This window comes from Bubalus kerabau, chromosome 2 (genome assembly GCF_029407905.1).
Source record: "Bubalus kerabau isolate K-KA32 ecotype Philippines breed swamp buffalo chromosome 2, PCC_UOA_SB_1v2, whole genome shotgun sequence".
In the NCBI taxonomy this organism is placed as follows: domain Eukaryota; kingdom Metazoa; phylum Chordata; class Mammalia; order Artiodactyla; family Bovidae; genus Bubalus; species Bubalus kerabau.
The window spans coordinates 30,004,018-30,019,407 of NC_073625.1; the positions used below are offsets into that span (position 1 = coordinate 30,004,018).

The window sequence follows — 15,390 nt, forward strand, 5'->3', positions numbered from 1 at the left end:
AATATTTTCTAATTCCAGGAGGAAATATTCATTATTAAAGATCTTAGAGCTACTGATGTTTGAGCCACTGACATCAGCAGGATGGATCAATCAGAAATACATTAAAAATTTTTTATCTCCAAATTTCAAGTCGTGTTTTCCATTTTTTTTCAACCCTCGGTAGAAAAGGAAATTGGTAATTTGAGGATATCAACTGTTTCTATCTGAAAGTTGCTTACGATTCGTGAACGAGGACAACGTTCTGTCCCAAGGGGAGGGAGACGAGATCTATACCAGGCAACCCAACAAACAGCTCCTGGTCAGGAAGCAGAACGGAGATACGGAGCGAATAAGGCAGGACCAGTGCAGTCCAGAAGGATGAATATAAGCTTTCGATTCCCAACCCTAATTCTTTGGGACAAAATCTAATCTGATAAAGTCAAACTTAACACTCTGGGAACAAATACGTAATCAACTGGGAAGGGGAGCAGTCGTACCTACCTCTCCACTGGCGATGGAGGCTTTCCACAAGCCCAGGTTCTCACACCACCAGTCTGTTCGCGCCATGTGCAACTGGAGGTCTGTGCGTTCTTTCTCTATTAGAATTATCTCCTCTTTCAATTTAGAAACAATCTGTCACAGGGGAAAACATCCCGGGAGTTACAAAACCATCTAAAACTCTGTGCAGTTCATGAAAGTAGCAGGTTACCAAATCAACACACACAAGTCAGCTTTGTTTCTATATACTGACAATGCATACTCCAAAAAGGAAATTAAGAAAACAGTTCCATTTACAATAGCATAAAAAAAAAATCACAAAATACTTAAGAAATGAACTTTAGCAAGGAGGTGAAAGATTCCTACAATGAAAACTACAAAGAAAGAAAGAAAGACATTACAGAAGACACAGATCAAGGGAAAGACACCCTGCAATTTACACAACTCTATTATTTGAAGCCAGTAGCTTTGCCTCAAAACTCTCCTGATCATGCAGTCTACAGGGACCTGTTCCTTCTTGAGAGAGCCTGCAGCAAGCTTGTCCTGCACTGTAGCATCAGTACAGGCTGTAATTGTTTCATCCTTGGTTCCACCGTCAACATGTTTGCGCCCCCCGCCCCCACCCCGCCCCGCCAGGGCAGGTTTCTCTGTTCACTCTGTTTCTCTGGTTCTTCATCCTGCTGCACTTACTCATCACTGAGGCTTCTGAATGCACCTACAGAAGGTGCCAGAGGAGATCAGGTTGGCAAAGCAAAGAGTGCCAGCCGCAGCTACGTTAAGGGAAACCTCCTTGTCAGACCCACGAAGCAGGAATGCAAACCAAGAGGCTGCACCACCGCCTGGGTGAGATGCTGTTTACATTTTTTTTTAACTTTCAAATTCTCTTCGTTTCTAGCAAAACAATCCTTTTTTTTTTTTTTTCCACTTTTTTGCCACACAGCATGGCATATGGGATCTTAGTTCCCTGACCAGGGATCAAACCTGCATCCCCTGCACTGGAAGCAAAGTCTTAATCACTAGACCACCAAGGAAGTCCCCAAACAATCTATTTCTTGCATAGTTCTATGAGATGATCTAAGTTGTGCTTGGAGTGTTTGAAAGAAAAAAAATATATATATATTAAGATTGTCCCTGCTTAGTTAACTCACTTCCAGAATCAACTATGTCACAAGGGGCGGTTCAGCCTTTCCCAAAGGCACTGCAGACAAGTCAGATAAAAGACAGAGTTATAGCCGAGGATGGAAAACACAAACCAGACCCTAACAGGTAAAAGACAAATGTCCCCTAATTCTATACTCGAAGCAAAAAAACCCCAAACCCATAAAAACAAAAAGAGTGGAACTTACAGAATTTCTATCTATCAAATTAGAAAAATGGCAACTTTTACAGACAACCTTGAAAATGGAAGAGTTACCTTTTTGTCGGGTTTTGGCGCATTTTGAATAGAATTTAGAGCTTGCCTTTTATACTCAAGTTTCTCATTTAGTTCTCGTAGCTTGTTTACAGCAAAGCTGGCTTGTTCATTAACCCGACCGGAGCCTTCATCCACAGCTTCCTCACCGACCTCACCTCCCGAGTCCTGCAGGAGAACGTCACGGGAACCACCGTATCTCATAAAGAAGGAATTTTCCCTCAGTATTACCTACACTACAGGCTCTAGGGCATGACAATACACCGCTCCAAATCACTGGATTCCACTAAGGAAAGAACCACAGTAGAAAGCCTAGAAGCAGCCTGCTTTTTCTCAGCAAAGTGAAAAATCTCAGTATTTAGAACCAAAGTAACTAGTATTTAGAATTGCAGTGAAAAAAGAAATATTTAATAGCCTAAAGAAAGGGCAAAAAAAATTTCATATTGCTATCTCCCAAATGGGAACCTGCATAGAACAAGGGAAGGCAACTGAGTTATCTTTCCAACTAAACCCAGATGTTCTGTGCCTAAACTCTGCCCCCAAAATGCTGAGACCTGGCTTGCTTGCTTTTGGTCTCCTAGGACATTATGAAAAATTCATGCGAGTCTCTTTAAAATCAGTTCAGTTCAGTCGCTCAGTCGTGTCCGACTCTTTGTGACCCCATGGACTGTAGCACGCCAGGCTTCCCTGTCCATCACCAACTCCCAGAGCTTTTAAAATAAAATTTCCAAATTCCCACTAGTGAAGGTATTTTTAGCATACACTTTGCTCAGTCCTTCTTTTAAAGATGTATTTTACTAATCAAGAGGTCGATTATTTTATAAGTTAGATGGCTAGCACTTGAAAGTGACTTAAGGAAAAAAAAAAAGAAAGTGACTTAAGACTCATAAAGAACTACATAATTTGAGAAACACCTGAATAGATTACCAACAAACAGCATGTTAGTAATTAGATTCATGAGCAGCAAGAGCACGGAAGAACTGCTCAGAACTGTCTTCTGGTTCGTTTACTCCTTAACTTTCTTCCAGATTTTTTTCTTCTAGTTTTTCTTACTTGTAACAAACAGTAAAAAGAAAAAATGTCAAAGGAAAATATTAATAATCATAGAACACCAGGCTGTTTTCATTTTTATATATTCTTCCTAATTCTTGTCCATGAGTATATGTATTATGACATTATTCTATGCCTTTACACGTTCAAGAGGGTATTCTGACTTTCTCAGAAAATATATTACTACAGTGCTGCATATTTGAGGATACTGTAATCTTCAAGATTATAACTGCTATGGCAATTATGCAGAGTATTCTATGAATTGATAATAAACTGAGGCATATTCCTATTGCTACTCCTGCTGAGGGTTGATTCTGCTTTTTTGCCATCCCAGATGTGTTAAAATAAATTCCACAGTGCATAAACCTTTTCCCCCCTACATTTTAATTATTTTCATAGGATAAATTTCTAAAAGTGACTGTACTAGAACAAAGAATAGGAACTTTCAAAAGGTCAGTGATACATGTCACCCTTCTTTGAATCCTAGGTGACGCTGGACATTTTTCATGTTTGTTTACGATTTATTACCTATCATATCAACAGTCATTTCAAGTCTTTATTCAATTTATGTGTTGGATATTCATGCTTTTACTAATCTGAATAAACTGCTCACAACATTTACACATCAACCATTTTAATTTTTGAGCTAGAGATAAAGATCAGTTTGTTTTAGCTGTGCTATTCTAAAAATAAAATGCAATGAGTAATGACCAATTAGTTTAGTGGTTCTGCTCACTGAAAATGTAGAGATCCATAATAGAACTTTTTTTTAAAAGTCTGAATGAAGTTCAGAGACATCCACTTCTAAAACTATCATGAAAAAGCACCTGATTCCTCAGGGCTTGAGACATAGTGAAGTGGACAGAAAGAGAGAATCCAAGATAAATTACAATCTTTCTATGTAAAGTGACTCTAAAACACTTTTTCTTTGTACTTTCAAAACTTTCAAACTCATATAAATCATTAATAGTGAAAGGGAGATGGCCACTGGGCTACCCAAAATGATCTAATACACTGTAAGAAAATTAGACTTCAGGTATGGTTGGACAAGGTTTGTTTCAAAACATCTTAATTTCACCTGATTGTGTTTAAACTCCAAAATATTTCCTGCAGGTCTTCCTACATTCTCTGCCTCTCATCTTTTCCCCATCCTTTTTGTCTGGTCTCAGGCTAGACTGTCCAGCTACTGATTCTCTTACCTGGCTTAAGTCGCAAATGTCTCCCCCACCCCCCAAGAGTCCTGCTCTCACTTTTCAGGCATCAGACTCACACGTGTCTCAGGCAGGGCAAGGAGGTCTCTGACTCAGTGCTGGGTAGTGGTACCCAGCCGGTCAGAAGGACAAAGAAAGAAGCACCGACCAGAAGCAGTGAGGTGCTTCAAAGTTCTATATGTTACAAGATGAACGTGCACTCCCTATCTGACTCCCACAATCTGTGCCCACCTAGTCCGGTTCAACTCGTAACCACTAGAAAGGCAGCAGAAAGGTAAATGAGACTCACCACTTCATCCTTGTTGGAAACCAACTGTGAGACATGTTTTTCTTCTTCTTTCATCATCAGTTTCTCATACAGGTCGCTGACAATGAATGAAGGGTAATACCTATCCTTCAGGGTCTCATAAACGTCTCCCTGGATTTTGCAGAACACTTCAATCCCTTTATTGCCCACAAGACATTGCTGGATTTCTTTGTAAAGTGATTTTTCCACTGATATTTCTTTGCTCTCCACAAAGAAATTCTGGTAAATTTCACCAACTAATTGTGGGATTTCATTCTGAAAAGATAGGAAGATAAGGAAAGAGAAAGTATGAAATACCGTCTCTGAGAAAAACTATTTTCTTCCAAATTCTCTGCATTTTAAAGGTGGAAGGAAGACACCTGGAATGTGGGGTGAGTGTGCAGCTTTGTGGGCACGTTCAGGGCCAAGGGGTGAGCATCAGACCTTGAAAAAAAAACCAGTTGAGTCCTTAAAAGGAACACTTTACATTGAACAGTTAACAAATATAAATTCTTTTTAATGCTGTAAGGAAAAAACAAAGAATGAGAACAGTTCTCTTCTTGCACTGGATTCCCTTCTCATAAATCTCAGTTTCACAGGAATATAATTCATCAGCTAAATTCAATTTGACTTTTCCATCTAATATAAATAGAAGTGCCAATTTCCTACTTCAGAAGAAAGTCAATATAATAATTGTGGAAGTAAGAGACATATTCTTCAGAATGACTTACTACACTGTAATCAAGCTTGGTCTTAAATGCTACACTTAGGTCACAGCCATCCTACTTTGAATGCGCAAACATCTCTTTCATCTGATTAACAGAACCTTTGCATTTCTGCTAGAGACAACGCTAGGAATGACGCAGTCTTTAACAGTAGCAATAAAATGAAGACAAACGCCTTGATGAATACTATGAACATAACAACATCATGGAACTTTTACATCCTAATCAGTGTTGCTAGATCAAAACATAGTTATCTGAGGAAGCTATACCCTCCTCTTACTGTACTGACATTTTTCAACTTGTTTTTAATAGTTTAGGAAATGTTTTTAGATTGCTCTTTACAGTAATCCTCTGACAGCAGCCAAAGCCAAGTTTGTTGTCAAGTCTGGTAGATAAAATATGTAATAAAGCTGGCTAGTACAATATTGAGTAAAATGAGGTCATTGGTGGCTTATAAATTAACACTGAAAGAAATTCTTAAGATTTCAAAATACTACGAGACTGGATTTAGTTCCTTAACCAACACAGTCTGTGATGTATGATGTATTCTAAGTTGGTGTTAAGCTCTAGCAACATTCATATTAAGTGTAAATGAGCAATTTAATGTACATAGAGCTCTTTGGGCTTATTTGAATAAGCCTCTCAGAATGTATGTATTATATATGCTGTATATATTGTTATATGTGTTTGTTGACATATATTCACAGATATGTATTTCACATTCTTCAACTTAATTCTTAAATATATATTGAGAACTTGCCGAGCACAAAACATAATGCTCATTATTGGGCTTTACTCTGTAACAGGCATCCGTAATCAAAAATTATTTTTTGTCTTCCTTAACACAATTATTTTAAATAAAAGTACAGTTAAGTGTGCACATTACAATATTATTAAAAATAACAAGGTTATGAGAATGAGGTACAGGTGATAAAACCAAACTTATAATAGCAAAGTGGGTAAGATGTGCCTTTTGATAATGAATTACAAAATAACTACCTGAAATTAAATTCAGTAACTGGGTACATTTGTAAATCTTTTCTCCTTGACTACACATTTAAAAGCACTTTCTATAAAAATAAAATCTAATTTTATTTACCATTGTGGGCTAGAACATAGAGCCAATAATATGTCTGGTTTAAAATATTCTTTTAATGTATAGCTTATCTTACAGCTTTATTGAAAAACACAGATACACTGCCCAGAACACAAGTTTTCATCAGCCAGTGATTAACATTCCTTTGGACCTATATATCCTACCTTGTTAGCATTCTTTAAGTACTCCACAGACTCCCAAAAACTAATTAGAGTTCTCTTGTCCATCCTTTCCATGTACATTCGAAACTGCTCTCGGTAGACAGTGTTGGCCAAGATATCTTCGAACTGAAGAATCTATGAAGCGAATGTAATTAGTTTTTAAAAATCTAAATTTAAATATCAGTTCACTTTGACTTCCAAAGGATTCATTTTCACATTCAGGAAAAAAAATGCCTCATTTTCTAAGGTCATAGAGTACCTGTTTCACCTTCCAAACTTTAAATTGAAAAAGCTTACTAAACATTCAAAGTGCACATATTCAAAAAATACCAATTTTCTATTAATCATTAGCTCATTCAGCAAAGGATTTATTTGGCTTTTACTCAGTATCAGGCGCATTTCTAGGAAACAAATAAAAATCCCTGTTTTATGTGATGGACTGCTGAAAGCAACCACGCTCATAGTAGAAAAAGTCAAGAGAGATGTTTAAAAGACCAGGTAGCTGGACTCTAATAAATTGGCATTTTTGTTTTCCATCCTATTTTCATATAGGTAAGGAAATCTACAAATGATTTCATACCTTGCCTTTTTGTTTATAATATCACATTCATTTGAAAAAAATCTCTTGTATGTATCATATCATTTTAATTGACCCATAAAAGTCCACTGTATGTCTAGCATTCTATTCATATAGAATAGAATGATTCCATGTAGTGGAATCAAAATGTCATAAATTCTTTAGTTAGGCAAAAATTCATAAGTTTTCTAAAACATATATATCATACACATTATTTACATGTAACAAAAACTTCTCTACTATGCTTGATAAAGACTTGAGATTTATAATTTTAAAAAACAGATATGCAACAAGCAACAAAGATTTACTGTGTAGCACTGGGATCTATAGTCAATATCTTGTAATAATTTATAATGGAAAATAATTTCAAAAATAATATATGTGTATATGTATTACTGAATCACACAAAAAAATTCTACTTTCTTAAATTAAAAAAAAAAAAGTCCAATGTATGGAAGTTTCAAAATTACCCCTTCATTTACCATTTTGAGTGCTTACATCATAAGAAAAACCACTACCTGAAGACACAGTGCGATCAATCTTGAGCACGGACCACTAAATAAAAAGTGGATGACCTTTATAGTAATTCAGGACTTAACAAGGAAAAATGCCACAAATTAATTTAGAAGGGATTTAACTCTTATATCCTTAGTTATCTATTTAGTAATAAAAATGATGTCTAACTATAATGCGGAGAGAGCAATGGCACCCCACTCCAGTACTCTCGCCTGGAGGATACCATGGACAGAGGAGCCTGGTGGGCTGCAGTCCATGGGGTCGCTAAGAGTCGGACTCACTGAGGGACTTCACTTTCACCTTTCACTTTCATGCATTGGAGAAGGAAATGGCAACCCACTCCAGTGTTCTTGCCTGGAGAATCCCAGGGATGGGGGAGCCTGGTGGGCTGCCGTCTATAGGGTCCCACAGAGTCAGACACGACTGAGGCGACTTAGCAGCAGCAGCAAGTATAATACAAGAAAAGGAAAACTTATATTTAAGATTCTTAAAACTAATATTGTAGCAGGTGGAAAAATTTCAGAAATGTTATCTGTGAGATTTTTCTAAAATCAAGTGCATATGATCAATGCATGCTCACCTCCTCTGCCATGCACAGTAAGTCTTCAATCTGTTTTGTGGGCAGAAACGGGCAGGCATTTTTCTAGCAGCTTTTGGTAACTAATTAAAGGAATGACCATCCCTTGCTACAGATCATTAATACTTAGGATGTAGTGTACTAACTTTGGGAAATCATAGAATGTATCCTCACTTCAGGTAAACCTACCAGTGAGGCATTTTAAAGTACAAATTCTAACTGTACAGGCTCCAAAGAAGTCTGAAGGCTCCCATATCAACTCTGATAGCAATGACAGATTACTCGGAGAACAACCCGTTTTCAACACAGGGAGGAGCTGAGCAGGAGAGACATCCAACAGTTCTAAGGAAGTCTTCCCAGTCTAATCTCATAGACTGAAGTGAATTCCAAGTTAGATACAAATTCTTGTATTTGAAAAATTAAGCCCAAAACATCTTCTAAAATATTATCCGCCTTTATTCTCTTATTGTGTCTTATGAACACTCTTAGGTTTAGTTCTAAAAGTGCACACATAAACAAATAAATGGCAGGAGACCTATCTCAAGTCTAATTTAACATGTGATACATCTCATATCTCAGCTGGTGAATTAACCTTTAAGTTCTCTACTCCAAGTTTTTTGTTTTTGCTTTTAATTTTCTCTTGAAGCCTGCATAAGCCTTTCACTGAGTAACGCACACTAACGGTGCGGGTCTGGGTGACCAGGATGAACAGATGGCACACTTTTGAGTCAAATATGTTAACATGAGAGGAACTCAGTCTCACTGCATTAATCTGAGATGAGCAATTCTCAGTAATTCTGAGACTCCGTGCAGAAGTGGGAAAGAGACCACTGGGTAGGTCAAAGTGGACACTACTGCTCAATAGATGATTTAAAAATATAAGTATATATACACAACATAATGCCAATTACCATTTACTAAGGGCTTCCATACAGCAAACACTATGCTCTTGTGTTCATTTCCTCTGTTGAATTAACAGTTTTCTTTCTGTCCTAAAAACGCTGGTAATTCTGGGAGGGGTGCTGCCACAAAGAATCTCTGGGCAGAAGACAAAAAACTGTCCTGGTGGATGTTTCATGCGCCAAAGGCCATGGCGTGTTTCAGGCTGGAAGGTGCCCTGTGATCATTCTTTATTCCCCGTCAGGGATTTTTATTTACTGCTTTTCACTAAATCCCAGTCCCGCTGGATCTGGTTTCATGATGCGTATGCTATTAACTTAGTTTTATGTTTTGTGTGTGTTGTTTCTTAACCCACAGGCTAATTTTTCTATAGGAAATACATCCCTATAGCACTCAAAAGGACCACAAGGCCTAGAATAGTAAATAAACATTCTCCTAAAACACCCAACATGTTACCAAGAGGGACCCAGGCCCAAGATTCTCTGCTAGTGGAATATCTACAATATATTCATGAAATTGTCTATATCAGACTAAAGAGAATGTGGAGAACTAGGATCCTGGGAATGATGTTTTATCCTGAAAGGAGAGTTCACAATTGGATTCCTCTTACAGTTATGACATCACTAAAACATACGCCCAAATAATTAATGCAGTTATAACAGATGTTTATTGAGTGCTCATTATATACTGACTACTGTGCTTATCACTTTATGTGCATTATTTAATTCCATAATTATCATGCCCTGTATGGTCTGTACAATTATTGTTACTTTACAAACAGAGTACAGACAGGCTAACTGACTTGCCCAAAGTGAATCCCCAGTGAACCCAGGATTTAAGAGTCAGGCTTTCTGACTCTGTAACATAACGTTTTTGTTGTTGTTGAAACTTTTTATTTTATATTGGAGTATAGCTGATTAACAATGTTATGATATTTTTCAGCTGGACAGCAAAGGGACTCAGCCATACATATACATGCATCCATTCCTCCCATCCAGGCTACCACATAACACTGAGCAGAGTTCCCTGTGCTCTACACTAGGTCCTTGTTGGTTACCCATTTTAAATAGAGCAGCGTGTACATGTCCATCCCAAACTACCCGTTCCCCCTATCCCATAATAAAATACTTACTCTTCTTAAGAAATTACCTGATTTGTATTCAGGCCAAAAGATTTAGCAAACTAAAAACAGTACAGAAGTCAAGAAGGAAAGCTGGATTGAGAGCTCTGTAAGAACTTCAGGAGAGACAGAGCCAGGGAGTCTTTTCCATTCAAGTGCAGGGTCCTCAGCTACACTCAGACTTGTGAACCAACCAGATCCGGGTTTTTATATAGTTCTGTCTCTTCCTATCCACATGGCCTTACTAGGTAATTTACTTACACCAACTGTTACATCGTCTTTTGTAAAATGGAGACACGGAATACATATTCATAGCACTGTGGTGAGAGCTAAGTAAAATAACCTCTAAGAGACATTCTGCTTCACTGCCTGTAATTTCTATCCAATTAGTAGCGAGTAATCTGATTGGGCCCTTGAAAATATAAATACGCTCCTCTGGGATGGCGGGAGGACAAAAGGGACACAGGAAAACACACACAGGCGTGTACACACACACACACACGCATCTCACACCTCCTGATCACACCAATTACCACTCGCAGAACTCAAGGATGCCAAGAAGTGTGGATTCTTGACTCCTAAAAGTCAACATGTGAGTTTATGTTAGGGAATACATGTTTTAGGTTAAATACCAAGAAGTGAAGGAAGGCACTGTCTGTGTGATGACATCAGCATTCATAACAAACACGAAATGCAAAACAAGAAACCGCCAAGTTCTACCTTCTGGCTCTGAGGCCCTTCCCCCTCGTCGAAGGCCCCGTCCTCTTGCTGGTCATAGGCAGGGCCTCCCAGGACTCTGATCCTCTTCTCACACTGCTTCTTCGCCACGGTCAGCTGGTTAATGTACCTTTTCATGTTCCTGGCCCTCAGGAGATCAGCCTTCATGGCGGCGGTTTCTTTACCTTGAATGAGACAGATGGGTGGTAGGCAGTCAGAGGACAAGGTGCCAAAGAGGGAGGGAACGTGGTCGCGCTGGGCCAAATCTGTGAAAATGAGGGGCTGAAAATTTGCCATTTGTGACACGGATAGACCTGGGAGTCATTATATTTAGTGAAGTCAGTCAGAGAGAAAAAAAAATACTGTATGCTTTCACTTATATGTGAAATCTAAAACAATAAATGAATGAATATAACAAAAAAGAAACAGACTCACAAGTAATAAACTAGTGGTTACCAGAGTGAAGAGGAGTGTGGGGAGGGTCAACACAGGTGAAGGGGATTAAGAGGTACCAACTGCCAGGTATAAAATAGGTAAGATACAAGGACAGACATACAGCACAGGAAATAGAGCCAATATTTTATAATAACTATATGGCATATAATCTATAAAAAGAGTGAGTCACTAGGCTACAGGGCTGTCTTTGGATCTGCCTCTCCTGGACACTACATGGTCTCCGGTGACCAGCTTCCTGAACACACTGGGTAGCTTCCTGTGGGGCTTGTATATCCATTATCTCAGCAGATTCCCCCAAGAATCTGCCTGGCTCCAGTCCCTGTCCCCTTCAGGTCCCTACTTCAGGGCTCAGCAAAGACATCTCTGGTCACCCTCTTTCTACCTGCAACCTCCACCCTAAAACACCAGTCTTCTCCCGTGCAGCTTTATACCTTCTCTATAGCAGGACTGCCATACCACCTATTTGACTTATCCTCCAAGTATGTCTTCATAAAAGTAGCATTTTGTTTGTTTATACACGGCTGTGCCACCAGCACCCACAACAGTGCCCAGCAACACCCTCAGGACTCAGGGAACGCGCTGAGTGGATGCGTGATCTGTGTCAGGTGTTACCGAGGGTTCAATATAACAGAGCTAATGTTCTGCTGAGTCCTCACTATGCATCAGGTACTCTGCTCTCTCTCGAGCCCTGGCTGTGAAAGAGGGAACCAGGGTGAGACTCCTCACCTCCCACTCTTCACCTTACTCCAACATAGCATCTAGCCCTCCCTGCCACCAATTAGCTGTGGCCAGGACCACGAGTGGACAAGTCCTGTGGACGGCTGTCAGTAGAGTCTGGAATCAGATTAGAATTTGGTCTCTGCCACCACGAGCTCTGTGGTCTCAGGGAGAAATTTTTAAAAAATTTAACTTAAAAATATTTACAATGGTTTGCTTCCTTAAGCTGACATTATGTAATTTAAAGCAAACGCAAAAAATTCACACAAAGTTAATTTTTAAAAATGACTAAGCATCGAGCACCTCCTTATGGAGAAGGGACTAGCTTTGCACACGTAACCTGCAGGCAGGGAGGGGCAGGGGTTGAGGGCAGGCTTTTTTCTTTTAAATGGGTGAGAAATGAGCTGGTTTTAATGCTGGTGGAAGGAAGCAGATAAGAAGGAAACAGGCTACAAGTTGGGAGGGTGGTATCCAGTAGACAGTGAGGAAGGAGGCTGGCTTTGGGGGAGGCCACCCCACCCTGTGGCAACAGGGAAGCACAGGGATGGATAAGGACACCAACCAGTCTGGACCTGGTGTTGGGAGCTGCAGCAGTTCCCTTCCTAGGGGTCTGCTGTCTGGAAGCAGGGAGTAATGTTATCCGCTCAGAGAAGTGTTAGCCACTTAGTCGTGCCTGACTCTCTGTGATGTCATGGACTGTAGCCTACCAGGCTCCTCTGTCCATGGAATTTTTTAGGCAAGAACACTGGAGTTGGGTAGCCATTTCCTTCTCCAGGGGATCTTTAGACCCAGGAATCGAACCTGCGTCTCAAGCTAGGCAGGCAGATTCTTTACCATGGGGCCACCAGGGAAGCCCTCGCAGACCGAGGGAGACCTCCAGTTCCCCAGGGTGGTCGTCACCACCCTCAGGTCACAGAGTCAGTCTGTGCAGATGCTGACAACCATGCCTGGACAGGCTGCACACGTCCAGCAGGAAAAGCTCAGGCAAGGGCCACAAGGCACGGGATCTATCAGAGCAGCCTTTTCTGACACGCATCACCAATGGTCACACACAGACTTCGGGTCAGCAGTCAGCCCTGTTCAAGGGGGTCTGTCGTGTCACAGGTGTTTTCAAACGTGTAACTGAGGAGAAGGGGACGAAAGAGGATGAGATGGTTGGATGGCATCACTGACTCAATGGACATGGGTTTGGTGATGGACAGGGAAGCCTGGCGTGCTGCAGTCCACGGGGTCACAAAGAGTTGGACACGACTGAGAGACTGAACTGAACTGAACCGAGGAGGCATTTTCATCTGACGGTAATGATGCGTTCTCAGTGTGTCCCGTGCTTGGCTGACAGGGAGGGCCTGCTCAAAGAACTGAACTCAGCGTCTCAAGAGGAAAGTGGGAAGATAAACGTTTGATGTATGGCAGAAACCAACACAATATTGTAAAGCAATTATCCTCCAATTAAAAATTTTAAATAAAGTAACTGTTAGTCTGTCTCCAAATTAGCATACTGCAAACTGAAATTATTTGTGGGTGTACCTGAAGAAATACTTGCTTGGAATTGTGACTTTTCCAGAAAACTTTTCATTTGTTTTTTTCTGCTCCCAAAACTCACGTTATTTCCATTACACTTAGATCCTAAGGAGTTTAAACTCCCACAGTTGCATTCCATGATTCTGCACTGATTACATTTATTTTAAAAAGATTTAAAGCATATATCCTTAAACTAGTTGGCATTGGTTACATTTATTTTAAACATGCTACACATATATTCTTACATTCTAAATTCTGTGCATAATCTTTAAGCTACTTTAAAATGCGAGGACAAAGAGTTGCCTTATATAAAATAAACCTAGACTGCAATTTTAACTTTGGGTTAAAACAGGCTAATCAAGAGAGACAGAGAGGAAGAAACTGATACACACTTAACAACAAACACATTCTTCTCCTAAGAAGGCTTAAAAGTCTTTCTAAAAGGACAAAAACAGGCAAATTCCAAAGGGAAGGGAGAAAGAGAATAAACCCTCCCCTAAAACCCAGCTGCAGAGCTGAGGAAACATCCCAGAGTCCTGCTGGAGTGTCCCCTGCTCGCGTGAATGCCTTCTGTTTGTTGAGAGCCAAAGTCATTGTCTGATCACAAAGCTTGTTGCTAACAAATGCAACGGCAGTTTGTTGCTTAGACAATTCTGTTTATTTTTTTGCCTCGGAAAACTAATGCCACATTCAGGGCTTAATGCCTAACAGGGCGCTGCTGCAGTGCGTGCAACTATTGTGCAAAAATCCTAGGAAATCCAGTAAGAGGGATGAATATGCTTCTTTGTGACCTGAGGACCCGTCCAGCCAAGAAATCCTCTCATCAAGAGAAGTGCGGGCCAGGGGGTGGACGACACACATGCCAGCCTCCTGCAGCCGCGTCTGCTGAGCCCTAGGTCACACCGTGTGCTGTTAGGCCGGGTGAATCACACAGTGTTTATCTAGGTTAAGGAAGAAGGCCGAGACCACAAACGGTGGCAGGTGGCGCAGTGGGTGGCAGCGGCTCTTTACACGGGCGCCAAGAACACGTGAGTGCCGCAATCGTCTACAACAATTCATTATCAGTGTTCACTGGCTGCCCTCCTAGTGAGTCCAGATTCTGCTGAGGTAAGAGCAAAAGGGAAGGGGGTCGTTTGCTGGAAGAGAGATCTGCATCAGACCTCGGAGGAACCCCCTGCAGGCACTGCAGGGGGCCGGTGAACTGCGTCACAGAAGACCGCAAGCTTTCCGCCCACGATACAGGTCCTCCTTAAGGGAGTAAAGTGATTTGCTGCAAAACAGAAACACCCGGGACAACTGCTGGGCGCTCCCTCCAACGTGGCAAAGGGCAGTGAAGTGACTTACAGCGCAAACCAAGGGCCCCGAAGCGGCACCAGCGTGGCTGGATGAAAACGGCACCCCCGAGTCTGCCAAGCACTAAGAAGCACCCAGAGCAGAGTGTTTCTTTTCTCACGTCAGACTGCAAGGCGCAGCCTAACTGCCGCAGCCTCGGCGGGCTGCCTGAGGAATCCCATGGAGGACACACGGTCTCGGAATCAGTGACCTTCCGGGCGGCTAAACCTTCCCTGTGGGGCTGTCCCGTGTGTCGCGGAATGTCTCGCAGCATCCCTGGCCTTTACCACTAGATGCCAGAGGCACCCCTTCCCCCTGGGCAGCAACCAGAAACGTCTGCAGATCTTGTTAAATGCCCCCTGTCCCTTGGAAGGCAAAACTGTACCCAAACTGTACCCCCCACCACACTGGGAGGAGTGCTACAGAGGTGCAGCTCCTAAGGGGGTGCAGGAGGCAAGCCTGCGCCTGCCCACCCCCACGGGGCTCCCCAGCATGTGGTTCCGCCCCCCACGATGCACAGGTCTCCTCAGGCCCCCCAGG

General features: G+C 41.2%; 1 protein-coding gene across 6 annotated transcripts in view; it reads right to left on the reverse strand.

Moving 5' to 3' along the window:
* Window positions 1–15,390, reverse strand: part of SNX25 (sorting nexin 25) — a 97,298-nt gene that overhangs the window by 18,839 nt on the left and 63,069 nt on the right. For all 6 annotated transcript variants that reach the window (XR_008710127.1, XM_055567398.1, XM_055567400.1 and 3 more), the window contains exons 7-11: window positions 10,828–11,009; window positions 6,421–6,552; window positions 4,439–4,711; window positions 1,892–2,056; window positions 481–612 (exon numbers count right to left, since the gene is read on the reverse strand). Coding sequence is in view for 5 of the 6 variants with exons in the window: in XM_055567398.1 (XP_055423373.1) it covers window positions 481–612; window positions 1,892–2,056; window positions 4,439–4,711; window positions 6,421–6,552; window positions 10,828–11,009 (884 nt within the window). In the remaining variant the exon portion in view is untranslated. The remainder of the gene's footprint in view (window positions 1–480; window positions 613–1,891; window positions 2,057–4,438; window positions 4,712–6,420; window positions 6,553–10,827; window positions 11,010–15,390) is intronic.